The sequence below is a fragment of the Musa acuminata genome, chromosome BXJ1-3, assembly GCF_036884655.1.
Source record: "Musa acuminata AAA Group cultivar baxijiao chromosome BXJ1-3, Cavendish_Baxijiao_AAA, whole genome shotgun sequence".
Classification (NCBI taxonomy): Eukaryota; Viridiplantae; Streptophyta; class Magnoliopsida; order Zingiberales; family Musaceae; genus Musa; species Musa acuminata.
In genome coordinates this window covers 34,765,007-34,791,559 of record NC_088329.1, presented here as the reverse complement: position 1 = coordinate 34,791,559, position 26,553 = coordinate 34,765,007, and the positions used below count along the sequence as shown (strand labels likewise).

The window sequence follows — 26,553 nt, the reverse complement described above, 5'->3', positions numbered from 1 at the left end:
TCATATTTTTCAAAAAATAGAATAATTTACACTGTAAATAATAAATAAAAATTAATTAATTATAATGATTTAATTTAACAATTAATTATTTATAACACTTACTACGAATTCTTCCATTTTGAAGTTATATATCATTGAAATGCATATAAAAGAGCAATTATGGGGTAGATGAGATTACAGGGACCACTCTAAGGGGCTTTTGGTGTGCTCCAAGCCACAACATGTGAGGGACCCTAAAAGTTGGATATGGCATGTCCTTTGTCTTAGATTAGGTCACTTTCCAATATGTCTTCTAACCATCGCCTTCAATTCATAATTGAAAGCTAGAAAGTTGATTTTGGCCCCATATTGATAAAGACTTTTGATATGATAAAAAGAGTTTTTTTTTGTTGCTTTTACAAGAGGAGTCTTCATGAGTAAACCTACATGCAATTGTTAGTGAAATAATTCAGACAGTCCATGCTTCTCATGGTAAATATCTAAATCTATTCAAATATTATAAAAATATTATAAAAATATTTTAATTATTAAAGTCATCTATATATGCCACTCTTGTTAGCATTACTTGATAAAGTCAGTCATGTTAATGCATATCTATAATCTCTTCATATATTTAAATATTAATTTAAGTCATCTATATATGTCACTCTTTTTAGCATTACCCACTAAAAGTTGGGTTAACCACCACTAAAAGAGTATTACAATTTTAAATACCTAAAATGCCTTTTAAATTTCCATTTCCTAAGCTTTTGCTTAAACAAGATTTACTAATTTTAAAATATATAATATTGAAAGTTCATTGATTGAATTATTACTTGAATATTATTATGTTAATTAATATTCATATATATATATATATATATATATATATTGATAAACATAAATATAAAATTTTGGAGGGTATATATATCACCATAAACAAATAATATTTAGAGAGAAAAGAAACATTCAAAAGAATACTGTGGAGTTGTCTGCTACATTGTAGCAAACAGGCTTTGGTTCCAATGATGAATGAGGAGATGATTCAGCAATGCCACCAACACCAACACCAACACCAACACCAATACCCACGTGAAGGAGCTGCTCCACTACGCATGCCTCACGTGGCCCACTTTTGTCGATGTGGCACTAGCCGTTAAGGCGCTGCTCCTTCCATCGATCTCATTTTCCTTCTCTTACTTAGTAAAGAATTAATTATTTGTTATTATCTCAAATAAATTAAGCTTCAGAAAGTGTGATCAATGCTTATCTGGAAAGGTACACCTAAATCTGTGCACAATGTGATTAGAGAGCATCCTATGCTAAGAATCTAAGCTTAAATACTTTTTGGTCTCCCGCTGACAGCATAGTGAAAACTACTAAGGAATGGGGGCAGTGCCACAGACTCAGTACACTGACAAGTATTATTTCTTTCCTCTGTCACATTGCAGCTCAATTCAGAGAGATTCTCTCCTTTGTGGCTCCTTCTCATCTGCTTTCTCTCTCTCTCTCTCTCTCTCTCTCTCCCCTCCAATGGTGAGAAAAGTTTGCCTTTTCCTAGGTGGGATTATTCCATCTTTTCACTCCTCCATTGGAGCCATCTCCATTTCCATTCCCTCGGTCCTTGCCTTACACTAACACCCATGGCATGCCTCTTTCTGCAGCAGCCTTTGTCCTCTTTATCTCCACCATGTAGGCTTTGGAGATCCATCCATACACTGAGATGAGCTGCTTCTGCTGAGGGTTGTCATAGATTTGGGAAAGACTCTCGTGTCGCTCTGATTCTGGGAAGATCAACCAGTGTTTGGTGCCACATTTTTTTCCCAGTCCAGGTGAGTTCAGTGTGAGGAGGAGAACATGATCTGAAGCTTCTCTTAGCTCACTTCTCAGCGGATTCCAGCTGCCATCTCTCTCCATTGGGAATTCTTCAGTGTTGCAGGTTTTCTTGGCCTTCTAAGAGTTAGCACAGTGGATGTTGTGCTGATCACAGCTGGTTTCTGGGAGGATGAGGCCAGTGGAGAGCAAGGGGAGCTGTAGCCATGAATCAGCCCAGGATCACCATAGCTGCAATGCATACGGCTTCGAGTTCCACAGTGGCGCCGGCCCAACCAAGGCCCTTCACCACCACAAAGCGCTGGGGTCGCGCGCCAAGCCCACCCCTTCCAAGTGGGACGACGCCCAGAAATGGCTGGTGGGGCTCTCAGCTCGGGCAGACCACAAGCACTCCGTGAGCAAGCCAAGGAACTCGAACGCCGACGACCGGAGGCTGCTCACCTCATTGTCCCAGAGAGGGCGGGACTCCTGTAGCAGCGCCGATGGAGTTCTGGAGGACGACATGGCTCTCGCAGTGGCTGCTCAAGACGCAGCCGAAACAAAGAAGGTGGACTGCAACGAGCCGTTGTGGAGGACGAACAAGCCGAGCGAGGACTCGTCCGTGGTGGTCAGATCGGTGTGTTTGAGAGACGCGAGCACGGAGATGACGCCGATCGCAAGCAAGGAACCATCTCGGACCGGCACGCCGCTTCGAGCGACGACGCCGGTGTTGAAGAGTCCGCTCTCTTCGAGGTCATCCACCCCGGGGAGAAGCCGACAGGGCGCGGAACAGCACGACGACCACCAGCCGGGGATGAGGAATCCGGAGAGGAGAAGCGAGGCAGTGCCTTTCGGGAGGTCGAGCGGCAATGGCTGGCCTTGCAGAGGTGAAGCTGCTCACATCGACGGCAGCAAGTATCCTGAGGTGAATGCATCTGAGCAAGATCAGAACATGGATTCGCTGGAATCTCAAGCCACTGCATGGGACGAAGCAGAGCGAGCAAAATACACGGCAAGGTAACTCCAACTGGTGCAGTACCTGTTTTCATGTTCTTCCTTTGCTACTCTTGCCCTGCTCTTGTAGTTCTGAACTGAAGCAATCTCCTTTGCAATTGTTTGTGCTTTGGGTGAATCCAAACGGAAGTACTGTGATAAATTCTTAGAAGAACAGTGATGATTCCACCCGTATGTTCCTCTGCAAGTGATCGGCAAACTACCATTGTTCTCAGACACCATCTCTTTTATTCTTTCTTGAAGTCCTTGGCTTCTGATCGTTCCATCATTTCCTGCAGATACAAGCGTGAAGAGGTGAAGATACAAGCATGGGAGAATCATGAGAAAAGAAAAGCTGAAACTGAGATGAGGAGGATGGAGGTGCAGAAACAATACACACTCTTCCTCATTTTGTGTTACCAAAGCCTTTTGATTTCCTAAACATGCATTACTGATCACAACAAAATCCTATTTTTGGATCTGATTCTTGGACAGTTATTTTTCTGTTTTCTTCACGTTAATTATGATCAATCTCTTCACTCACAACAAAATCCTCTTTCTTGGACAGCATTCAAGCTAACATATGCTTAGGATGATACTGTTCTTCCAAGCACTTCTTTTCTTGGTTTTCTTGAACAGAAGTATGACCAATTCTCTTCACTCACAGATCAAGGCAGAAAGAATGAGGTCGCGAGCCCAAGAAAAACATGCAAGCAGGTTGGCAGCGGCACGGAGAATGGCAGAGGAGAAGAGAGCCAATGCGGAGGGCAGGCTGAATGAGCATGCCGCGAGGACTTCGGAGAGAGCAGATTACATTAGAAGGACAGGGCATTTGCCATCCTCTTTTTTCTCCTTCAAATTGTCTTCTCTTTGTGGTTGAGGGCCATTTGCTGGTCTCTTAGACTCTCTTTTTTACTGCTTTTGTTCTGATCTTGTTGTATTTGCTCAATAGAGTTGCACTCTCTCTGTATCCTTTTTGGTCATAGAAAAATCTGATCAGAAATTGCTGTTTCTAAGACTCATCATGCAATATTAGCATCTTTGATGAGATCTGAGCAACACAATGGTTTGTTCATCTTTAAGAGTATAAATCAGATCATGTCCAATCTACTGACTCTTAGATGCAATGGTATTTAGTATTACCATATTCTAAAATGTTCTTCCAACTACTAATCTTCACATTTCCTCAACATCCAAATGACAAATGCCTGAATCATTTTAGAAACCTGCTCTGCTACTAGCTTCTTTCTTGCTTCACCAAATTCTACAGTTTCTTCTATGATGCTTCCACACTTGGCTCAAAGGTTAACTAAAAAATACTGTCATGCATATTTCCATTGAGTAGCAACAGCAACAAATCCTGAATGTTTCCATGCTGCTATATCAGAATGAAGAAGGTTTCTTGAAATCTAAGTTTCACTCTGCAATAGATTTACATTCTATGAATTCCCATTTAGCATCAACAGCAATCACTTGAGCATGGAGATGTCTCTGGAATCCTTACAAGGACCATTTTGTTAAGAAAATTTAAGATCTACATCTAACAAATATGTGAAGAACACTCTCATGATTTTGACCAGCATCAATTAGTCAATGTTGCCACCCAAATGCTTGTTCAACATTGCATGTATTGCATATGTGATCCAGAATCAATTATTTGCTATAAATATACTTGTAAAAGTAGAAACCGAAAAAAAAAAGTCGATAATTATTTGATCAAGTGATTAACCAAGGAATCCCATGCATGTACAGGAGATTTAAATCTAAATTTTACTTCATGCAAAGCAGATGGCCTTCAATAATACTGGTTGAAATAAAAAAATGTATCTTGTATTTGCTACTTGAATGGGGGATTCAAAGGGGTAAGCATGATGATGATCACATGCATCTGCTGCTGGTGAATCTACCTACTCAGTGTAGGCAATGCTTAATTAGTAATATGATGATGATTTGTTTAATCTAAATGCATGTAGGCCTTAGCTTCAAGATCAAAATGAATCATGTGCTACAGTAGATAAATTCATTAAGGATTTAAGGGTGATACAAAAAAACATGCATTGACTTTCTCAGAGTTCAATTTCATCAAGTTGTGTTTGCTAAATCCAGTAGAGTTGACATTTGAGTCATCAAAAAAGAATGAATCCTGTTCTCAGGTAGTTTCAAGTTTAGAATAAGCTGGTCAGAAGGATAACTACATTGAATGCCTACAATCTTCCAATTTAAGATGATGGTAACAAGTCAATTTACAGGACCCCAATCCAGTAACAAAAGTCAAAGCTTTGGTGCACATAAAAATTAGAGAAAAATCTTGAGACGTAATTATATTAAAAATAAGTATGACTTCTCATGAGAATTGATAGACACTTCCAATCTGCTTCATTTTCTTTTGATTTGAGTGTTCCTTTGACCATAATTTTTTGGATTCAACCTCTACAATCATAACATATTCAACAAGAGAGAAGAGAATAGCTAAAGATCACACGGAAACAGCTCAAGAATGAAGTCTTTATCTCAATTCTTGGCACTTCTTGTCAACTCAAGGAGCATGGTGCACTGAGTCAATCGGAAAGAGGAAGAGGGAAGCAAAACCAATTCAGAAACCAGAAAAATTCGCCAGATTTTTCGTACCTGGAGGACCCCCACCCAGCGCCCGTGCGTCGCCGATGACTGTTGCGGCTCTCGGCGAAACGAGAGGAGAGCTTCTTCGAAGAGGCGATCGAGCAAACACATGGAAGGCGTCGGTGGTCCAGGCGACGCGAGGCGGCGTAATCGCTCTCATCATCTCTCTTCGCCCCTCCGTATGGAATAAATGGAAGATTGATTGTCATCCGTCGGATCCGGATCGGATGAGTTCAGTGTCATGGGCTTTTTTGTCATTCTACATGATACGGCTTGTGAAAGTCTCGTCAATGTAGTATTTCCTCCCAAGAGGGCGAGGGAGAGAGAGGGGGAGAAGACGAGATGGACAATGGAAACCACCAAATCCCCGAGAATGCAAATGAGCGTATGCTTCTATTCTTTGACCAAAATGCTCGAAAACGAATCTTTTCCTTCTTTTCTATCAGCAAATAACATATTACTATGCGGAAATATTCTGCTTCTTTTTGTTCTTTGATTTTTGAGGGGTTTTCAGATTGCCCGGGGCCGCAGTCAGAGGAGGCGGGGAAGGCAGATGCCTGCGCCGGGTGCCCTAATCAGCAAATCTGTGCCACTGCCCCAAAAGGCCCTGACCCTGGTATTGTTATCTTCTAAGCTTCCCTGTTACATCAAAAAGCTCAGGTTTTTTCCTTTTATTTGGTGGAGAATATGTGGATTTTTTGTATATAAAGATTGAAAATTAGTTCTTCAAGTTGAAACTTAGTAGTTAAACTTTGAAAAGTAGTTCTTCATGTTGATGCTTGTATGAATTTGCTGGATGACTTCATGTAACCGCAGAGATGAAATTTCTGTAAATAATTGAGCCTTTGGTTACCGAAGAAAAAAAAGTCGGGAAGGTTTAGTATGATTTATGAAGCTTGATTTAGTTTGATCTAATTCTATTCATGTTGTAAAAGAGAATCTTTGAACTCATATTTTTGTTAAGATTTTATGTTCCATTGATGAAGGACTAATGCTAAGGAAGATCAGATAAGTTATATCTCAGAAAGATTTTTGACAGGGTAATGCTAAGGTGTGGTTTAAGTCTTCATTCTTCTCGTTGTATTTTGTTCTGGGATAAGGCTGATAATTTGAACACGTTTAAGATGATAAGGTTTAAGTGAGAATCGGTTGTTTGACATCTCTGATCACTGTGAGAGATGAGCTTGATTTAGATAAACAAATTAGCCTTCTTGGAGTGTTTTTGAAGAAATTTATGTACTGATTCGATTAAGCAGAGGTGTAATTGGTCTTTGGTGGTGCATATGTTTATTTTAACAACTTCAAATAATTCAAATTTTCTTTTCTTGCTTTTGTTTCTTTTGGGTACATACAGTGAATACTTGACATTTGCAAGGAGTACAAGGTTTGAGGCACATGAGATTATCTGGTTGGCTAATGATCCTGCAAGCCATTCCCAGATTCAAACTTCACGTTTGGGTCGTATCTATGCTTTTTGCTGTATGTTACGTTTTAGTCATCTCTCCTCTACCTTCCTCCTTGCTTTTATTATTTACTTTTCTCTTCTTGTCAACATTTTCTTGGTCATCATAATTTACCTTTTTTCTGTTATTAGGAGCTTTTTTGTTAATATTTCTGTTAATTTGTCTTCGTAAGGTATTGATTGAATTAGTCATGTATGTATCTCTGTGCCATGTTCTCCCTGTTGCAGAAGTATTATCACCTGTACTCCAAGCCTTTTTAAGCTACCTAATTGTCGGTGACATTCGAAATGTCATATCTTGACAGATCTGCTCACCACATTAAGAGTTCCTTATCTGATGATAATGCCTTTACGTTGTAAATTATGTTTGAAGGCCTATTTTGCATGTCCATCTAAGTTTTGCCTGAATCATCACATAGTGACTAATTTAGCTTGGAGCGCTTACTGTTATTCATCTTACACTGAAGATTTTTAGACTCGTTAATATGACCAAATTGCTGAGAGATGTGTGATCTTTTGTCAGACTTGGTGACTATAGCAGAGAGAATGGCAACTATAAAACACAAGATACTTGTCCTATCTGGGAAGGGTGGTGTCGGAAAAAGTACTTTCGCGGCACAGCTCTCGTTTGCATTGGCTGAGATGGACTCCCAGGTTGGCCTTCTTGACATAGACATATGTGGGCCTAGCATCCCCAAAATGCTGGGCCTTGAAGGGCAGGATATCCACCAGAGCAACCTTGGTTGGTCCCCGGTCTATGTTGAATCGAACCTTGGGGTTATGTCAATTGGTTTCATGCTCCCAAATCCTGATGAGGCTGTCATATGGAGGGGCCCTCGCAAGAATGGACTCATCAAACAGTTCTTGAAGGACGTGGATTGGGGTGAGCTGGACTATCTTGTGGTTGATGCTCCGCCTGGAACATCTGATGAGCACATTTCTATTGTACAGTTTCTGCAAGCCACAGGCATAGTTGGTGCGATCATCGTTACCACCCCACAGCAAGTGTCTTTGATCGATGTGCGAAAGGAGATCAGTTTCTGCAAGAAGGTTGGCATCCAAGTTTTGGGGATTGTCGAGAACATGAGCGAGTTGAGGCAGTCGATTTCAGATTTCAGGTTCGTGAAGTCGACTGAGTCCGGACTTGAGAATGATGTAACAGAGTGGGCACTTAGCTATATTAGATCAAATGCTCCGGAGCTGCTGTCCGTAATCTCATGCTGCGAGGTCTTCGATAGCAGTAGAGGTGGGGCTGCAAAGATGTGCGCGGAAATGGGAGTCCCATTTCTCGGGAAGGTGCCGATGGATCCTCATCTTTGCAGAGCCGTAGAGGAAGGGCGCTCATGTTTCACGGATCAGAAATGCACTGTGAGCGCTCCGGCACTAAGAACAATCATTGAGAAACTGGTTTCCTCTTGTCAATAAATTTCAAGAAATGATGTTTGCAGCAAGTTAGATGACAAGATCACTATGCGACTGCCGATCGTCAATTACATCTCACCGTTTCTTTGATCACGTGTGTTTTGTTATAATTCTTGTATCAGGCTAATCAAAAAACATATTGCCATTGCCAGGTTTTTGTTACACAGATAGCTGAGAAGATTGTTCTTTTCTTGTTATCGTGGAATGTTTGTTTTGTTTATTCAGACTGCTGAGCGGAATAGTTTCAGATGAACTCATTTACATCATTCGATTAATGTAAGGCCTAGAAGAAGACATGTTCCATACTTGACATGGTGGATCATATGGAATTGAAGATTGTACATTTTGTTAAGAACAGGTAAGAATCTTCTTATAAGATGCACTGCAATTAATGCAATTTAAACAGATATATAGGACATATTGTGGATGCAAAGATCAAATAAAACCAAATCGATAGTAATCATTATACATCAAACGGAACAATCTCAACATTAGCAGTCTTTTATTTTATACCATGCATTTACATCACTTTCTCCACAGAATTCATGTAATCAAGTGTCTGTTGACTCATCTTCCTCGAACTCACACCCTGCTCTCTCTCTGGCCACCAGCACCAGGGGCTCCCTCTTCCTTGTGGCCAGCCCAAAGATCTCATCCATGTTCACCTCATCAGCTCCCACACCCGGAGGCAGCTCCCAGTCAAAATGATACAGCAGACTCGACAGAGTGAGCTGCAGAGTAGCCAGTGCAAAAGGATATCCAGGGCAGCCTCTCCTCCCTCCTCCAAAAGGCAGCAGCTCAAAGCTCTGACCTTTGACGTCCACGTCGCTGTTCTCGAATCTTTCCGGGTAGAACTCCAGCGGATTCTCCCACACCTGGGGGTCTCTCCCTATGGCGTAGGTGTTCACCAGTATTCTCGTCTTCGCCGGGATGTGGTAGCCGTCGATGACGCAGGGGTCGACGGATTCCCGGGGGACGAGGAGCGGCACCGGAGGGTGAAGTCGAAACGTCTCCTTTATGACGGCCTTCGTGTAGTGAAGCTGGTCTACGTCACCATCTGCTACCTCCGTTTTGCCTCCGACAATGCTTCTCACCTCTTCTTGTGCTATCTTCATGACTCGAGGGTGCCTTGCGAGTTCTGTCATCACCCATTCTAGAGTTGCTGAGGTTGTGTCAGTGCCAGCCACAAACATGTCCTGCTTGACATATCACAATTGGGCAGTAAAATGTGACTAGAATCCACACTTTCTGGACAAATGCAGTGAAATGAAGATACAACAAATCTAATTATTCGAAAAAGGACAAACTAAGTACTCAAGACTTCCTCCTCATCATAGATCCTCGTTTTGGGTTTTTCCCAAACAACATCTCCTTTTTCTTCGAATAGTATCTCTTAATTCAAAAAATACTTAAATTATTCCTAAAAAGTTAGTCGTTTGTAAGGTTCGTAATATCGTACCGTATCGGTATTTCGACCCGGACTCGGTACCGGTACGGTACGATGTACCGAGCGGTACACCCAGATGTACCGAGCATTGTAACATTATTATAGTACAGTGCTACAATATACTGGTGCACTATAATACTACTACAGTGCAATGCTACAGTGTACTAGTGCACTGTAGCACTGTACACTGTACTGCTACAGTGCGAACCGATACCGAACGGTCCGCGTACCGCTGGTCTGTCGGACCGGTACATACCGCCCGTATCGAGCGGTACGAATCGATACGACAGACACTTGTTTGTACTTTTCCTATCCGTTGTATTATTTTAACCTGTTACAGTGTTTTTGATCATCATAAAAATATTATAAATAAATCAGATAGAATCAAAACATAATAAAAACTATTTGATATATTATACTAAAATTTAAATAGGTATTTATATTAATTTAAAAATAATATTACCGAAATAAAAATAAAAAATTAACTTGTTGTAGTATTCTGATTACTACTACAATAAAAACACCATAAAACCTACTTGAAGAACACCAATTAAAATATGATATTGTAATGGTCTACGAATAATAATAACTATGTAATCATTTATAATGTTATTCAAAAGCTTCATAGTATTTTTATTAAGATATCAAAAACACAATAAATACTATTAAAAAAATACTATACATGAACCAAATGAAAATACTGTAACAGTTCAAATTTGGTGAAAAAGCTGATGGGAAAATTTGACAGAAAGAGTTGATGAGAGTTATTTTGAATGTTTTACGAATTAGGAATACTGTTTGAGAAAAATCAAAAGGCGGGTGGGAAAACCTAAAATGAGGATTTTTTACGCAAATTATCCAAAAAACAATGCGAGTATTTAATAAAATAAAACATAAATCTAAAATTTGATGACATAAGAATTATGTGACCTTATACATAAGAATTATATATATATATATATTATTTTATTTTTCTGATGATAATGAAGACAAGATTTGGATCTTACTTCAAATAGGGCTCAAATAACCCAAACCAGGACAGGATTGCGACTTGTGCGCAGGATTTGGGCCTAAACAGGTCCATGAAGCCCAATATTCGGGAGGCTTAATGGGCATCTATGGTCCAGTGCCAATGCTTACGTACTTTCGTGTCAGTATTTTGACTCGACACCTGTTTACCGAAGGCATCGCCTCTCTTTCCTCTATTTCAGACACATGTTAGGACGCCACGTTACAGAATCCGTCGGCTGCACGCATTCCACAGGGGTTGCGTCTCGTTGACCCTCCGGTAAACAACAAACGTTCCCTTCCACGAGTCACGATGAAACAAAGCGGCAGACGTGACATAGGCCAGAGTTGTCTTCTCCGCGACGGATCCCGTCACCGTACTGCCAGTGCTCACCCTTCCCACAACAGAGGCGGTTGGGGGGAGGGGGGAAAGAGAGAGAGAGAGAGAGAGAGAGAGAGAGGGAGCGGCGCGAACCAGGACGAGAGCTTTGAGATTGTCGTCGGTGATGGGCACCTCCAGATCTGGGGACTTCCGCGCCCGCAGAAGCACGTCCACGAAGTCCTCCTCCCGATCCGCCTCGTCGAGCCTCGCTTCGTGCTCGCCGATTATCTCGTCGCAGACCGCACTCAACTCGGCCCGGTTTCGCTCCAGCCGCCGCGTCAGCCCGGTAACGGAGTTCACCCACCCCAGCCCGGGGAAGAAGTCGCCGAGGGTGAACCCGGCGAACAGCGCCTGTGCCTCCGTCAGCACCTCCACCAGCCGACCCCCGCCGGCGTCCGAGAACCGCCGCCCGAAGGCCGCGTGGCAAAGCACGTCGTTGGCGAGTGCGAAGAACCGGGCGCTCAGGTCGACGGGCGGGGGAGGAGAGGAGGAGGAAGTGGGTGGTGGCTTGAGGGACCCAAGGAGGCGGCGGAGCTCGGTGCGGCGGAGGCGGCTGAAGGAGGCGACGCGGCGGGGGGAGAGGAGCTCGGAGACGCAGATGCGGCGAGCTTGGCGCCAGTAGGGGCCGAGAGGGGAGAAGGTGACGTCGGAGCAGTCGAAGGAAAGGTAGACGCCGGAGAGAAGGCGGGGGCGGGAGGCTAGGGCGGCGTCGTGGGTCTTAAGGACCTCGCGGGCGAGGCGTGGCGAGGAGACGACCAAGGTGGGGACACGGCCGAGCCGGAGGTGGAGAATCGGGCCGAGGTGGGAGGAGAGGCGAGCGAGGGCGTGGTGGGGCATGGAGGAGAGGAGGTGGAGGTGGCCGATGATCGGGAGCGCCGGCGGGGAGGGCGGAAGGCTGCTGCGGCGCGGCGTCCGCACGCGGCGGAGGTATAGGAGGAGAGTGGCGAGTGGGAGGATGAAGGCAAGGGCGGTGAGCAGTGCCATTTTTCTGGTGCCCGTCGAAGTGGCTCCGTGCGCGACACGCGAAGACGTAAATAGTAAGAAGTGCGGTACAGTGCGCCTCGGATGAGGCTTTGGACCAGTATAAACCGCAGGTTCCATTTTGTCTTGGTAGGATCGTGAACAAACATCTCAAGTGATGAATAGGGTCAGCTTGATCATGAATTGCCATTAACGGCTGTGGATATCTTCTTCACAATTTGCTGATGATTTTTCACATGGAAATGGCAGATCTGTGCAACCTCAAGATGTATACAAATCCTAGTACGTGCTTTGGTACTTACAAGACGTCTCAGCTGGTCTTTTGATTGATTGCTCTGGGAACTGGTTTGCCTGCAATCTGTTTATTATTTGGTGTACGACGATCATCCTTTGGCTCAATCAGAATCTTGTATTTACTGGGGATGATATTTGAGCATGAGTTGTGATGATGTTCCACTGGCAAGATCTAATCAGAGAGCAAGAACTTATTAGCTGCCACTGAGCTTTCTACTCAACAGCCAGTCTTCCAACTTTCTCATGCAAGCAATTTCTAGGCAAGTCCTAATTTCTTCTAATCAAACAATAGAAGATACACAAACTCAGAGACAAGTTTTCTCTGAATTATTAACTTTGATGGCAGATTGCTTCAGTTTTACCAACAGAAGATACACATTACAGCGATAGTGTTTGTCCAGAAATATGTGTCCTGAACACTAGTTCTGAGCAAGCAAAAGGGGAGAAGAATACACAAGGTAAGAACCTCCTCTCTGTTTGAATTGCTTCAGTGAAGTTTCATATCTCCCCTACCACCAGCCATTCTCCATCTGAATAATCCCAGGACATCCCAACCACATAAAAGTTCATATCACCAGCCTCATCACTGTCAGGGCTAAATGGCTCTACCTTTTCAACTTTGGCACCCTTACATCCCACCTCCAAGTCAACAGTCTCGGGAGAAACTTCTCCATAGCCGTAATCTAGATTTTCCTCCATGTTATGATCGTCATAATCTTCTCCTTCACACAAACTATCGGCATATAAATGATTGAGGGTCTCACTTGCAGAAGCAACTTTATAATTCGGCAAACTTGTGCTGTTGTTGACCACCCGCCATGCCACCAGTTGGTGATTGAGCACCACATCACAAGATTTTAGCTTATATGCACCTTTGGCCTTGTCCCCGGACTTGGACATTGGATTGGAATGGCAGCCCTTACACCTTGCAGTGCGACACTTGCTCGTGCACTTGGAGTGGTTGTGGGGCTTAGATGGTGCCTTGGTGAAGAATCTGGTGGTCGGAGAAGCACCAACACAATTGACTATTTTGGACTTGCGTCTTGGATTGAACTCTTGTGGTAGGATAGTTGAGCTTCTCACAATGCCATGTTGCCTCCCCTCTCTCTTCATCTTGTAGTTGTCTGGTTGACGTACCTAAAACAACAAAACTAGTTGTTTGATTGAAGGGTTAGGTATATCTCTCTTTCTTGCTTTGTGCAATGGAAATATAGGCGTATTAGTTTCTCAATAACATAAATTGTTCAAAATGTTGCTTGATAATATACAAAAATCTTGATTGGATAAGTTGGCAAGAAACCATTCTAAAATATAGCCACAATACCTGTTTAGATAAGTGATGCAAGCAAAAGAGAAATTTTATTTACAGTTTGGGTCTTGTTAAAGGCATTAACATAATAAACAATTATGGTATATTAGACTCAAATATATTTATACAAACATACAGTGCATTTATAAAACAATAAAAGTTATATTATTCCTTATTGAAGAAAAATGAAGCTGGTATTTGCATTGTCTTATAGGGAAAGCATCCTGAATTTGACTTCTCCTTCAAGGAAGGAGAATTCCTAAAGAAGCATCCACAAACTCATTTTATTCTCTCTCTCTACTGATATTATATGCATGCATTACTACTTTCTCGGGGAATATTTTTTATAAAAACAGGCTTTATATCTTATATTTAATGGAAGAGTTTGTATCATCATCCTTTTGGACACTACATGAAAGGAAACCTTCATGCCTAACAAGTTAAGTTAGCCTAAAATATATGCATAATATCAAAATTCCTATATATATATATAATTTGGAAAAAGCAGGTGAAATGATCTACAAGAAGGAAAAAAAATAAAATAAAAGCCAATAGATATGTCTTTCAATTTGATAACATCAACTTTAAATCAAATTGAATAATCAAAATCAAGGTTCGCAATCCCGGATCGTACCGGTATTTCGACCTGGGCTCGGTATCGGTACGGTATACTGAGCGGTACACCCAGGCGTATCGAATACTGTAGCACCGCTACAGTATAGTACGCTGCTACAGTGCTACAGTACTCTCGGACCGGTAACAATCGGTCCACGTACCGACAACCTATCGGACCGGTATGTACCGCCCGTACCAGGCGGTACGGCTCAGTACGACAGACCCTGATCAAAATGACATGAACCAATTGTACATGATTTCCGTTAAAGATTTTTGTACTCCATAGTTCATTCCTTTTCATCTCTGTCAACACATCAGCTGATACTCATATACATCTCACATTTTTCACTAAATAAAAAATGCACCATGGCATTACCCATTAAATTAATTATTTTACCACAAGAGTGTATTTGCGTCAGGGCCTAATATGAAATTACAGGAAAATGAGTAAAATTACTGGAAAATATTAGAATTCAACAGTAAACAAGTACAAGCAAATCCAAATAATAAATCTACAGCACTATAATTTTAGTCAAGGAATAAAGATAAAGTGAGAAACTTATCATATCTCTGTCATTCATATCAGGATCAATTTCATAAAGTTGCACATCAACGCATTAAATAAATTCACCATGGATCTTAAATTCTAGTGTGTACAAAATTCAGTATCATTACCTGAAGATACTTTTTTAGGATCTCCAAATAAACACCATGTAAAAGAAAACATACAACCCTTTTTGATCAAATAGAAAATTATCGATTTTATCTAAATGAAGACATCCGGAAGAAAGATTCCATTTCCCATAATAATATATATTTTTAGGTTCTTTATTTGATAGTAGGATATTAGATAATGGGAGTAAATATTTTGGTGAATTCATCTCCTCTCTCTCTCTCATTTTTCCCCCTTCTAATCTCTCTTCAAAATCTTCTATATTTCTTTGTTTGATCTTTCTTCGTCAAGAATTTACCCACAAAATTACCCTAGCCGAGGCCCAAGAAACGGTGATCTCTTGTTGCTTTATCTTCTTGAATCTGTTTTGCACAAGATAACATGTTAAAGGGCAAATTCCCAACACCCTTCACCCATGAGCTACGACCTCTGATCTTGACCCATCTTTTACTAACGATGTTCATGACTCATTCACCGAAAGCTTCAAGATGCGAAAAAGGAAGAGGCAAATCGGCAAACGAAATCATTCCTTTTCACTTCCACAGACAAGAAAAGCAGCTAGAACTTCTCATCAAACTCATCGAAAACATAAAGCATCAAATGGACGCGCGTTGTTGGCAGATTAGAGAGAAATAACTGAAATCTGAACAAGTGTCGGAATACTTACTACGAGCGAAATGATTTCAGACCCCCTCACGTCTCTCTAGCTCGTTATGACCGCAGTAGTGATGAGATGATTGGGGAAGGGAGGGAGGGAGAGAGAGAGAGAGAGAGAGGAGTTTGCGAAAGGCGGTAACCGAACTGCGGAGCCGCTCCCTCGGCGGAAGGGACCAAATATAGTGATTTCTGGAGTGCGGGGAGGGAGATGAATGCTCTCTGTAGGGCGTCCTACAACCAATCGTTAAGGTGGACGCCGCGTGGTCCCCACTAGATCCAGCCAGTGATTATGCCGTCGCAGAATTGGGTGTATGCGCCATGTCTGGAAACCCACCCCGCCGTTCCATGCGTCACATTCCCGTAACAACCACACCAGTGACTTTTACTTGGGCCGACGACCTCTCTCCAATGAAGAAGAAGGTAGGAATGAGGGCCATAGGACCGATGGGGTCCACTCGAAGAACCGCCGGCGCCTCGACTGGCACCGCCCACATTTCGTCCATTGCACGGGCTTCGATTAATCTATTCGCCATGCGAAGGCACACCACACCGCACACCCTCTCTCTCCCCGTCCCACCTTCCTCCCCCCAAATCCCCGTCGGTCGTCGTCGATTCGATGTAACGCTTCCCAATTACATCTCCGTATGACGCGCCGTCTCTCCGTGCGTTAGGGTGTCCTCCTTCCCCAATTCTCCAATTCTTCCCAATACCCCGAATTCAGTTCGATTTCGTCGTATTCCAGTGGATCTACCGCTCTCTGAATTCCAACGTGATTGCAGCTTTTCCTGTTTTTGATTTGATCGTTTCTTTCAATTGGAGCCGGGATTGGCGAGACTTCGGGATCTTTGAATAATGCCGGGCAACTCGGACACCGATTCCTCCCCCAACCCCTCGAGCAGTGCTGATTCGGGCTTCAGAGGCGACGAGCAGAAGCCGATTAGCGGCGCGGAGGGCTCGCAACCCTACGATCCTGGGTCGCCCAGCAACGCCCAACAGTCATCGGACGAGAGCGGTAGCAGCGATGGCGTGCTCGTGGAGCTCCCTGAGAATCCGGATCAGGTACTGGCTTTGGATCGTTATTTTTAGGTTAAAGCCGGGATCTTCTTTCGACTCCGGATCGCGCGATTGAGCTGTACTGTTTGTGATGCAGGACTCCAGGAGGCCTCGACGGGATCCCGACAGTGGCATCCTGGTTAATATCGATGGGTCGATGCAGGAGCCCACGGATGAATCTGGGAGGGAGGAGACTTTCGAAGACGCTTCGGATCAGCTGGGCATGGCTGCCGCACGGAGTTCTGGTTTGGAGGAGTCGATAGCGGTGATCGAGATTGGGGAGAGTTCGGCTGACAGATTGGTCGCCGATGATCTTGCCAGGGTTCAGGCTCGACTCGAGGACACCATGGTTGAATGCCGGAAGTATAAGGTTAGGTGCTTCTTCGATCTGTGTGATCTGGTCGAATCCTTATAAGTAGAAAACCTAAGACTACTCTTGATTCAGGAAGAAAGAGAGATTTTTGGGAAGGAAGTTGTCAGCCTTCGGCAAAGCCTTCAAGACATCTTGGATCGCAATTCTTTACTTGTTGCAAACAAGGATGAGTCAGTTAGTCAGTCTCATCTTGAAACCAGTGGAAGCGGGGATAGGATATTGTCCTCCCCCACACCATTGCACTCAATGTTGGATGATTGTTTCAAATTTTTAGTTGATCTAAAAGACATTCTGGATAAGAGGATAAATTCTGAAAGAATAATGCCGGAACTTTATGCTGCTTTAAATGCCAAAGACCAAGAAATTGAGGATCTCAATGTTAAAGCCTTGAAATCTTCTGTGTCTCATGATGTTGTTGTCTCTTACCTTGGTTCGCTTAGGGAGATCTGGTCAGAGACTAAGAAAGAGTCTACTGATGTTGTTACCAAAAGAATACTTGAATCCCTTGCATCTGTGGTTGGGCAAGAACATGTATCTGCTGAGGATTCTCCTGCCAATAATATTTTTCTTGCTGAGAAGAAGACGTTGTTGTTAATAGAAAAGCATCGTCAGTTCTTATCCGAGATTCAGCAACTTCAACAATGCTTATTAGAGGTTGGGCCTGCATTTGCAGCCACAGGGAATAATGAGTTGGACAATGTTTTCAGTTTCGCTCGTGAGGAGTTATTTGAAATGAAGAGAAAAGAGGCTTATTTTCAAGAGAAAATGGTTACACTTGAGGAAGAGAATGGGAAACTTGTTGAACAGATAGAGAGCATGAGAGAGAATTTAGAATCTGCTAATTTGGAAACAAACAAAACTAAGGCAGCACTTGAGCAGGCAGAGAACAAGCTGGTGGTAGCAAAAGAAAAGCTAAGTATTGCGGTGACGAAGGGCAAATCATTGGTTCAACACCGTGACTCATTGAAGCAGTCCTTGGCTGAAAAGACAAGTGAGTTAGAGAAATGCATGGAGGAGTTGCAACAGAAATCAGAGGCTTTACAAGCTACAGAAGCCAGCCTTGAGGAGTTAAAGCATTTATTATCGGAGAAGATGAGTGAGCTTGAGAAGTGCTTCGAAGAATTGCAACAGAAAACTGATGACTTGGAGACTGTTAAAGCTAGTGTTGAGGATATGAATGCAACATGTAATTTGGTTAGTTCTCTCCAGGACTCACTTTCACAAAGGGATAATTATGTAACGGAAATAGAAGAAATTATGTCACAGACAGTTACACCACAGGAAGTGCTTTCAATGGAGATCACTGACAAAGTAAGGTGGTTTGTGAACCAAAAAAATGTTGCAGATATCATTATCATGGAGAATAAAAAAATCAGAGATGCCATATCTTCTGTTGAATTACCAGAAGATGTTTCACCTAGAGAATTAGATTCTCAAATTAATTGGCTTGTGAATGCAATTACCCATGCTAAGGATGATATAATTAAGCTGCAGGATGAAATTAGTGGTGCCCGGCATGCTGCAGCATCACATGAATCAGAAATGTTTGAGATGCACAAGGAAATTGATCACCTGGAATCATCTCTTCTGGAAGAAAAGTTAGAAAAAGAGACTCTTCATAATGAACATGAAGTCTTAAAACGAAAATATGAAGAGAATGTTCAAAACTTGTCTATGCTTTCTTCTGATAAAGCTGGGTTGATGAAAGTACTACTGGAATTATCTGAAACCACATTGGATGACCAACTTCCTGTTGATACAAGTACAATAATAGATAAATGCATGATTAAGATCAATGAAAGGATGAATTCATCTCTCACTGAGATTAAACATTTTGAAAGGATGCAGAAGGCAATATATGTAACAGATCAGGAACTGAAATTGTATGAGAAGATTCTTGAAGATGAAATGATCGATAGATCTGCCATGATAGGGTTGTCAGAGGAGCTGGAGAAGTTGTCGAATGAATTGATTGTTTTGAAAAATGAGAAGGCCTCTGTACAGAAAGAGCTTGAGCGAGCTGAGGAAAAGTCTTCTCTGCTTAGGGAGAAGCTATCCATGGCTGTGAAGAAAGGGAAGGGTTTGGTGCAAGAACGTGAAGGCTTCAAACTCTCCCTGGAGGAAAAAACATCTGAAATTGAGAAGCTAAAGCATGAACTGCAGCTAAAAGATTCCACCATTAATAATTACCAAGAGCAAATCAGGTGTTCATCAGCACACACCGAGAAGCTAGAGGAAGATATTGTTACCTTGAAGAACGAAAGGGATCAAAGCCTACATAACTTGCATGAGAGCAGAACCATATTAAACGATTTAGTTACCTCTATAGAAACAATTGCTCTTCCTCCTGTTTATGTCACTGAAGAGCCATTGGAAAAGGTTAACTGGATTGCTGAGCACATCCATGAATCAGAACTTGAAAAGATAAATGCACTACAAGAACTTGATAAACTAAAAGAGGAAGCTAATTTGCAGGCTGGTAGGTTAGCTGATGCCTTTGCAACTATAAAGTCATTAGAGGATGACTTGTCCAAGGCAGAAAAACATGTTTCTTTTATTGCTGAAGAAAAGAGTGTCATCCAACTTGACAAAGTTTCTGTTGAGCAAGAGTTGGAGAAGCTCAGAGAGGATAGTTTTTCAAAGGGTAGTAAGTTGTCAGAGGCTTATGCTACCATAAAATCACTTGAAGATGCATTAGCAGTGGCAGAAAGGGATATTGCTCAACTGAACTCTGACAGGAACCAGTTGGAAGCCAATAGCAAACAGGAGATAGTTGAATTGAATGCTAAGTTGGTCGAATGCAAGGAAGAGTTGACAAGAACTCACAGCACTATGGAGAACTATTCAGCTGAGTTGAATAGTCAACTTGGACACTTGCATATGTTTATAAAGGATGACAGTATTTTTTCAATGATAGCTGAACAGTTCAACAAAAAGATTGAGGGGTTAAGAAAAATGGATGATATTATTCAGAATATTCATGATCACTTTGCTTCGAAGGGGATACATGTTCATCCTAGCTTGGAGGTACCTGTGATTTTTTGTTAGTTAGTTGTAGTTCCAATACGTATTGACCTGTTACTAGTAGTTCCTATAGGTATTCTCTATCATTTCTTACTAGTACTCCTTCCATCTTGAAATTACTCTATCTTTTAAATACTTTATACTGATAAAAAGCTAGCTAGTTATGCGGTGCAGGACACCTGCAATTCTGATTCCTTTTTAGGTTAAATGCTGAGTCTTGACATGCTAAATTGCTTTTGTTGATTTGTAATAAGTGGTCTATTATCTGTGGAACTTTTCCTCTTATTCATGCTGTAGGTAGTGATTGCATGATTTGGGTTGTTTATGTCTCTTTCGTGTATAATTCATAACATGACTTTGTTCGTCCCCAGGTTTTTAGCATTATTATATTCTGCCCATCCAAGAGAGAGATTGAGTGAATGAAGATGCCAAGGGTTGCATTTTGTAGGTGGGGACTATTCAAAGGAAAATATTTGAAGAGCCATTAGATCTTTTTTTTTTTACAGGGTTTTCATTTGATTGTAGATATTTCTCGAACAATAGCTAAAAATTTATGAGAATTAATTTGCAAGGACTATAGCTCCATTTGGTTGATTTTCTTTAGATAGTCTTCAGATCACAATATAATCATTACAATGGTGTCCAAGGCTTCCACCCATGTCGGAATTGAAGAGGGCCGACACACATAGCCTCTCATAGATAGGGAGGTTGCTTCTATGACTTTAACTTTTGTCACTAGGTTGCAGAAAAGAAACGTAATCATGACACCGAATAATCATTGCTTATGATGATGTCCATGAAGGCAGTGATTTTGACCATTAATCTGTTGTTTATAGTAACTGTAACATTTTCATGTATATGGTCATTAAGAATGAACAATATAATATTTTTTACCATCATTTGCTTTCTTTGGCTCAACAGCTAAAATATGTAGGTGGGTTAATGGAGATCATGGTTTCTAATCTTCTGTTATGCCGATTACCTGTGCCAACCTGATAGCATACTAGTATACTGGTGTATTTACCATAAAGGTTGTTACTAACATATTAAACAATTTCTTATTATTTTTTATGGTGTACCAATACATACTTTACCATAAAACCAGTACACATTGGTCAGATAAGATTCATGTATGTTAGCTAGAAACAGTGTTTAAAGCATTGATGGAGATAGACAAAGCTGAAGCTCTGGTTGAGCATGATTATATGATGTTCATGTTAGGTTATGATCATATCACCACTGTTATAAAATGGTCCACACAGATATCAGTAAAACATGTACTATTGTTTTCCATTAAAAAGTAAACTTCAGTTCTCAAGTACAGGCAGAATTGCACATTTGTATTATGTTCAATTGATATGAGTTCTTGGTAAATGAAACAAAGATATTCAATAAATAAATTTAACGTTTTCAAACCTTGCGAATATAATACCAATCATTTGTGTGCTTCTTTGGAACTTCTGGCTTCTGATTTGTTCAAGTGCTGCCTTTTCACTTTTTTTCTTTTTCTCTTGATTTATCTTAACCTTCCATAATCCAAAAAGAGTCTCAACTATTATCTTCTTTTTTCTTTATGGGAAGCATCGAAAATTTGATCTGATCAATCTATTGATATGTTCTTCATCAGCATGACCCTGCATTTAGAAAGATTTCTTCTTCACCGAGATTTGAGGACTTCAAGAGCAACAGAGCTATGCAATTCAAGGAAAGTGTGGCTGAAAATGTAGATGCTTTATCCTGGACTGCGATTATTGGAGGGCTGCATGCTCGAGCTGAGTTTCTTGGCAGCAGTTTTGAAGCTTTCTGCAAAGGTCTGGATGAGCATATTGCAGGTGTATTGGAAGCTTTGGAAGCTACTAGAAACAAATTTGTCTATATTCTTGAATATAGTGAGTCCTTGATGTTGGATGTACACAAACTAGAAGCTCATAATGAGGCTCAACAAGCAAAACTGGTTACTTTACAAAAGGGGGTGATGACACTTTTCTCTGCATGTGTTGATGCTACACGAGAACTTGTAGAATTCAATGATTCAAGTGATTCTGCCTCTACCTTAGAGAAGGAAGCTTTTACTGGTGGACTAGAGGACATGGATTCTGGTCATTATGCTAAGGCAGCTGAAGGTTTATTGCTTGCAGCCAAGAGAATCAAGGATCAGATTGAAGAATTATCAGATGCAGAGAAAGTCTGGTTAAAATACGAAGATGATATTAAAAACAAACTGAAAGAAGCTGAATCAACTGCTAAAGCTGCTGTTCAAGAGCAGATGCTCCAACAAGAAAGAGTTTCTACATTGGAGAGGGATCTTGAAGAATTGAATGAGTTATGCAATGAGATGAAAAATAAGATAGAGACTTATCAAGCCAAGGAGGACAGGTTGAGGGACAAAGAAGAAGAAATTTTGTCAATGCGGAAGGCCACAGACAGAGGTAACTCGTATGATTCAGGTTTTCTTCTAGATGTTTGTCTTGTCTTCCTCTATAATTCTTGTTCCCTTTATCTCTTTGTCATTCAGGAATCAGTGGCCAAGAATTGTCAGAAAGCCAAATAAATACCCTGATGGATAAAGTAAATAAGTTAGAAATTCCTATTGATGAGACAGAACTTGGGTCTTCTGAAGTTTGCTTCTCAAGTCCTGTAGAGAAACTCTTTTTTATAGTTGATAAAGTCATTGATATGCAGCAGAAGATGAATAACTTGAATGACGAAAAGGAAGATATGCAGTTGATTCTTTCATCCCATGTGCGTGAAATTGAGTATCTGAGGGAGGCAGCTGAAACCATGAACATCAATAGTCAGGAATTGGAACTGAGGAAGAATGAGTTATTGGAAATGACTGGTGGCTTGGAGAGAATTATACAGAGTTTAGGGGGATATGATGCACTCCAAGATCAGAAACCTGTAAGTGTAAAACAGCTCCTGTCAATGTTGGAGAGATTGACAACAGCCTCAAACATGGAATTTGAGAATTTAAAATCTAGAGCACAAGAACTAGGATCTGAATTGCAATCAAAAGATACTCTTATTGATGACTTGTCAGAGAAGGTAAAGATTCTTGAGAATTCAATTCATGCTCGGAGTGGACAGCAGGAGATAACAAAAGAAAGGACCTTTCTTGAATCAACACCAGCAGCAATTGGTTCAGAGATATCTGAAATTGAAGATGTGGTAATATTCACAATCCCTCTTTGTTTCCTTGATTTGTAAATTGCAAATCGTACTATATCTTAGCTACATGAAGACCATAGCTGGTAATTGCAAGCATTCAATACCTTGAATTAAATGTCTACAGGACTTGTTAGTATATATCTTATGTAAAATAGTGCCCACACCCCATCTAGGGCTGCACTAGGATACATGTTCAGGAGCTGTATCACGAGTGTAAAGGATTTAAAGTTTACATGGATCGAATATTTTATGGATTGCATAGTGGTAGTGGCTAGACAATTAGAAGTCAAGGGCTTAATCAGACGTCTTGGTTTTGGATGTTGGCACTGCACATCTTAAAACATAGGTTGTGTGCATGATGCTTTCAATGTTTTAGACTTGAGACTAAATGTGAATGTGGATATTTAGCAAACATTTCCTTTTAATCTCCTTAAATTATTTTTTTTTTATCATTTTTGCATAGTTGCATGTGCAGATTCATAAAAACATGAACAGTGAGTACGACTTTTGCAGGCCCTTTTAATTAAATGACATACACAGCGAAAAGCTTAAAAATGTAGAAGACGACTCTTTATCAATTTCTTGTTCATTTCCTGTGAAGCTATTGTCCTACATAAAACAACATTTTGAAGTAAGTCTCTGATATTAGGTTCTAGTTAACCTTTTCATACAGAAAGAAGATCATACATATTAAAGAGGCCCTAATCATTTTCTAGATCTCCTGTCAAGGCTATAGTTTCTTAGTGAAGCTTAATTACTTTACAACCTCAACTGAGTTATGTCCTCTTCCTCAGTCCTAAAACATTAGATATGTTAGCTTTCCTATAATGGAGTTGTGATAAACATATTATGCTTATGTTGTAGTGTTGCTGTCAGAGAATCTTATATTTCATGTCAAACGCTTAAAGAAATTATCAAAAAGAACAGGGAAGATGATCTCTTTCAAGGATCATCTAGGATGTAGTTAAAGTCATTATTTTGAACTTGCATGAGTATTTTTGTAGGGACCACTGGGAAAGAGCACAACATCAACTGCTTCAACTGCTGCCCAATTGAGAACAATGCGGAAGGGGTCGAATGACCATCTTGTTTTAAACATTGATTCAGAATCTGATCGTTTGATTGCTGCCCAGGAGGCAGATGCTAAAGGTTTGACATTGCTAGCTTCTCAAATACTTGTACTAAGCCAAATATAAGTCTAAAACATTGTACTTGTTTGTACTTGTTTTGTCTTGAACAGGTCATGTGTTCAAATCTTTGAATACTTCTGGTCTAATCCCAAAACAAGGGAAGTTGATTGCAGATAGAATTGATGGTCTTTGGTGAGTTATTAGTTGATATCTTTCATTTTTCTGGTGCCATGCTGGTCTTGTTTCCTTTGCTGGTCATATCCCAAAACAACGAAATTTCTCTAATGCATTTATCTTGAAGTGTAAATTAGCATATTTATCTACGTGCTTGCAATCTGATATTTTTCCAATTTAGGCAGCTATATTACCTTCTGTTTATTAATTGACAGCCATTTACATGTGTCATTCTAGACCTTCTTAGTTATCTTCTAAACTAGTAAAGCATAGACATTAAATAAAGCATCTTTAATACCTTAAACTACCTTATTGTTTGTGTTGTCTAATATACAAGGAAAATTACTGTTGCTTGTGATTTCTTTGGAGCAAGTATTGCTTAGAATGGGTTATTGAATTGTCTGAAAATCAGTTAGAAGGTTAATTTTTCACTATCCTTAAGTTTATGCTTTGTTAATTGTGTAAACTTGAGTTTTTCTTGATCCACTCCCTAAATTTTAATTGATTCAGTCAAATACTACCATCAACTCTATCAATTAGCCTTGAATGGAAAATTGACCAGGTTGTGCAACAAGGCTTAGCTTGCCACAACACACATATATATATATATATATATATATGTGTGTGTATATATATATATATGTGTGTATATATATATATATGTGTGTATATATATATATATGTGTATATATATATATATAATTTGTTTGACATGCCTAATATGATTTTAGAACAAAATTTGGGCCACATCAAACTTTGACTAAAATTACTAGAGCATTGTTGGAGACCTAACAGTAATGCTGGAGTGGCAAGTTCTAATGTCCTATCAAGTCAAGTATCAGGTAAGAGTTAGATAGAAGCTGATGGTAGGATTTAATTGAAAAGTTAATTAAATTTTTTGAAATCATTTGTGAAAAATCAAAAGCTATGGACCCAATTAATTTACCCAAAAGTTCAAGAGCTAGTGGTGTAATTTACTCGAGTTTAAAAAAAGGTACAGAAGTTTTAAGATAATTAATTTTTTAGATTTGATTATAATTACCTAGAGCATGTGAGTACAAGGCAACTCCTTTCTTGCTTTCCAACATTTTCTTATCACAATCAACTTCTCATGGTAATTGTTATCAAGGAGAGTTCATCAATGTGTTACTCTGCCTGCAAGCCACATATTTCTTTCACTGGCAGATGTAAGTTGTATTTGCTAAAAATCTAATGTCACTCAATTTCATGCTTATCACTTTCTCAGGGTGTCAGGGGGTCAGATGCTGATGCGCCGGCCTGAAGCAAGGCTAGGGCTCATGGCTTATTTGTTCTTCATGCACCTGTGGTTGCTAGGCACCATATTATGACACTGCCGACAATTATAGATTGCAATCTGTATCATAGAATGTAAAATATATTCTCATTATTTTTTACAGATGGTTTATATCCCATTCATTTACCCCCTCGATCTACTCAAGACTTGTATTTAATTTCATTTATTAGCTATCTTACAAAGATGTAAGATGATAAGATATTCCATACTTTTATAATCAGTGCATCTTTCTTGATTACATACAGTAATGATTCGAGTTATGCACTCGCTGCAGCCAAGGCTATATTTAAATGCCGTGGCTGGAATTTCAGATGCATAAGCTAAACATTACAATTGTCCAACATGGTTGGTTCCTGGTAAACGTTGAATTTTGTGCTATGAAGTTATTTAACTCCTTTTTTTCTTTAATCTTCCCTGTTAACTCCTGTCTCTGCTGTGATAGAATTGAATAGCATAGCATGTAAATCAATTGAGTGTCAATTATTTTTTCTTTAGTTTTATTCTGATTCTGTAGAAGACTACCTGATGTACCTTTTGTTTTCTTAGCGGCATGTGAAGATGTTGGAGTATAACTTGTCAAGTAAGTTCACTTCTACTCTATTTTTTTTTTATTCTTTTCAAAACCTAGAGATGAATTGTTTTCAAGTATAGCAAATTATTTAT

At 40.5% G+C, this 26,553-nt stretch overlaps 4 protein-coding genes and 2 long non-coding RNA genes across 6 annotated transcripts; 3 read left to right on the top strand and 3 right to left on the bottom strand.

The window, feature by feature from the left end:
* Nucleotides 1-1,338: 1,338 nt before the first annotated feature.
* Nucleotides 1,339-3,456, bottom strand: LOC135625541 (uncharacterized). Its single transcript, XR_010492096.1, has 2 exons — nucleotides 2,831-3,456; nucleotides 1,339-2,711 (listed from the first exon to the last, which is right to left on the bottom strand). It is a non-coding gene; the product is annotated as an uncharacterized LOC135625541 (long non-coding RNA).
* LOC135625528 (remorin 4.1-like) lies at nucleotides 1,985-3,832 on the top strand. The gene is made up of 3 exons (XM_065130440.1): nucleotides 1,985-2,808; nucleotides 3,084-3,165; nucleotides 3,452-3,832. The coding sequence occupies exons 1-3, from the start codon at nucleotides 1,985-1,987 to the stop codon at nucleotides 3,662-3,664; spliced, it is 1,119 nt and encodes a 372-aa protein (XP_064986512.1). The 3' UTR covers nucleotides 3,665-3,832.
* Nucleotides 3,833-5,235: 1,403 nt separating this feature from the next.
* On the top strand, nucleotides 5,236-8,597 carry LOC103978518 (cytosolic Fe-S cluster assembly factor NBP35). The gene is made up of 3 exons (XM_018823624.2): nucleotides 5,236-5,788; nucleotides 5,918-6,019; nucleotides 7,389-8,597. Exons 1-3 carry the CDS (start codon nucleotides 5,746-5,748, stop codon nucleotides 8,288-8,290), a joined length of 1,047 nt encoding a protein of 348 aa, XP_018679169.2. The 5' UTR covers nucleotides 5,236-5,745; the 3' UTR covers nucleotides 8,291-8,597.
* A 130-nt stretch (nucleotides 8,598-8,727) lies between these two features.
* LOC135625527 (tryptamine 5-hydroxylase-like) lies at nucleotides 8,728-12,181 on the bottom strand. Its single transcript, XM_065130433.1, has 2 exons — nucleotides 11,218-12,181; nucleotides 8,728-9,483 (listed from the first exon to the last, which is right to left on the bottom strand). Exons 1-2 carry the CDS (start codon nucleotides 12,106-12,108, stop codon nucleotides 8,839-8,841), a joined length of 1,536 nt encoding a protein of 511 aa, XP_064986505.1. The 5' UTR covers nucleotides 12,109-12,181; the 3' UTR covers nucleotides 8,728-8,838.
* Nucleotides 12,182-12,695: 514 nt separating this feature from the next.
* On the bottom strand, nucleotides 12,696-16,028 carry LOC135625539 (uncharacterized). Its single transcript, XR_010492095.1, has 2 exons — nucleotides 15,664-16,028; nucleotides 12,696-13,550 (listed from the first exon to the last, which is right to left on the bottom strand). It is a non-coding gene; the product is annotated as an uncharacterized LOC135625539 (long non-coding RNA).
* A 169-nt stretch (nucleotides 16,029-16,197) lies between these two features.
* On the top strand, nucleotides 16,198-26,128 carry LOC135625503 (trans-Golgi network-localized SYP41-interacting protein 1-like). The gene is made up of 8 exons (XM_065130392.1): nucleotides 16,198-16,712; nucleotides 16,804-17,076; nucleotides 17,152-20,106; nucleotides 21,731-22,532; nucleotides 22,619-23,271; nucleotides 24,276-24,420; nucleotides 24,512-24,593; nucleotides 25,822-26,128. The coding sequence occupies exons 1-8, from the start codon at nucleotides 16,506-16,508 to the stop codon at nucleotides 25,922-25,924; spliced, it is 5,220 nt and encodes a 1,739-aa protein (XP_064986464.1). The 5' UTR covers nucleotides 16,198-16,505; the 3' UTR covers nucleotides 25,925-26,128.
* The last annotated feature ends 425 nt before the right edge of the window (nucleotides 26,129-26,553 follow it).

What these genes read in the sequence shown, in the direction of transcription:
- LOC135625528 (XM_065130440.1), top strand. Translation starts at nt 1,985, where the DNA reads ATGAGGCCAGTGGAGAGCAAGGGGAGCTGTAGCCATGAATCAGCCCAG. An exon ending in CGAGCAAAATACACGGCAAG is followed by an intron (nt 2,809 to 3,083) that starts GTAACTCCAACT and finishes CATTTCCTGCAG; the next exon opens with ATACAAGCGTGAAGAGGTGA. An exon ending in CTGAGATGAGGAGGATGGAG is followed by an intron (nt 3,166 to 3,451) that starts GTGCAGAAACAA and finishes CTTCACTCACAG; the next exon opens with ATCAAGGCAGAAAGAATGAG.
- LOC103978518 (XM_018823624.2), top strand. Translation starts at nt 5,746, where the DNA reads ATGGACAATGGAAACCACCAAATCCCCGAGAATGCAAATGAGC. An exon ending in CCCCGAGAATGCAAATGAGC is followed by an intron (nt 5,789 to 5,917) that starts GTATGCTTCTAT and finishes AGGGGTTTTCAG; the next exon opens with ATTGCCCGGGGCCGCAGTCA. An exon ending in CCCAAAAGGCCCTGACCCTG is followed by an intron (nt 6,020 to 7,388) that starts GTATTGTTATCT and finishes ATCTTTTGTCAG; the next exon opens with ACTTGGTGACTATAGCAGAG.
- LOC135625527 (XM_065130433.1), bottom strand. Translation starts at nt 12,108, where the DNA reads ATGGCACTGCTCACCGCCCTTGCCTTCATCCTCCCACTCGCCACTCTC. An exon ending in ATCTCAAAGCTCTCGTCCTG is followed by an intron (nt 9,484 to 11,217) that starts GTTCGCGCCGCT and finishes TATGTCAAGCAG; the next exon opens with GACATGTTTGTGGCTGGCAC.
- LOC135625503 (XM_065130392.1), top strand. Translation starts at nt 16,506, where the DNA reads ATGCCGGGCAACTCGGACACCGATTCCTCCCCCAACCCCTCGAGCAGT. An exon ending in TCCCTGAGAATCCGGATCAG is followed by an intron (nt 16,713 to 16,803) that starts GTACTGGCTTTG and finishes TTTGTGATGCAG; the next exon opens with GACTCCAGGAGGCCTCGACG. An exon ending in GATAGAATTGATGGTCTTTG is followed by an intron (nt 24,594 to 25,821) that starts GTGAGTTATTAG and finishes TCACTTTCTCAG; the next exon opens with GGTGTCAGGGGGTCAGATGC.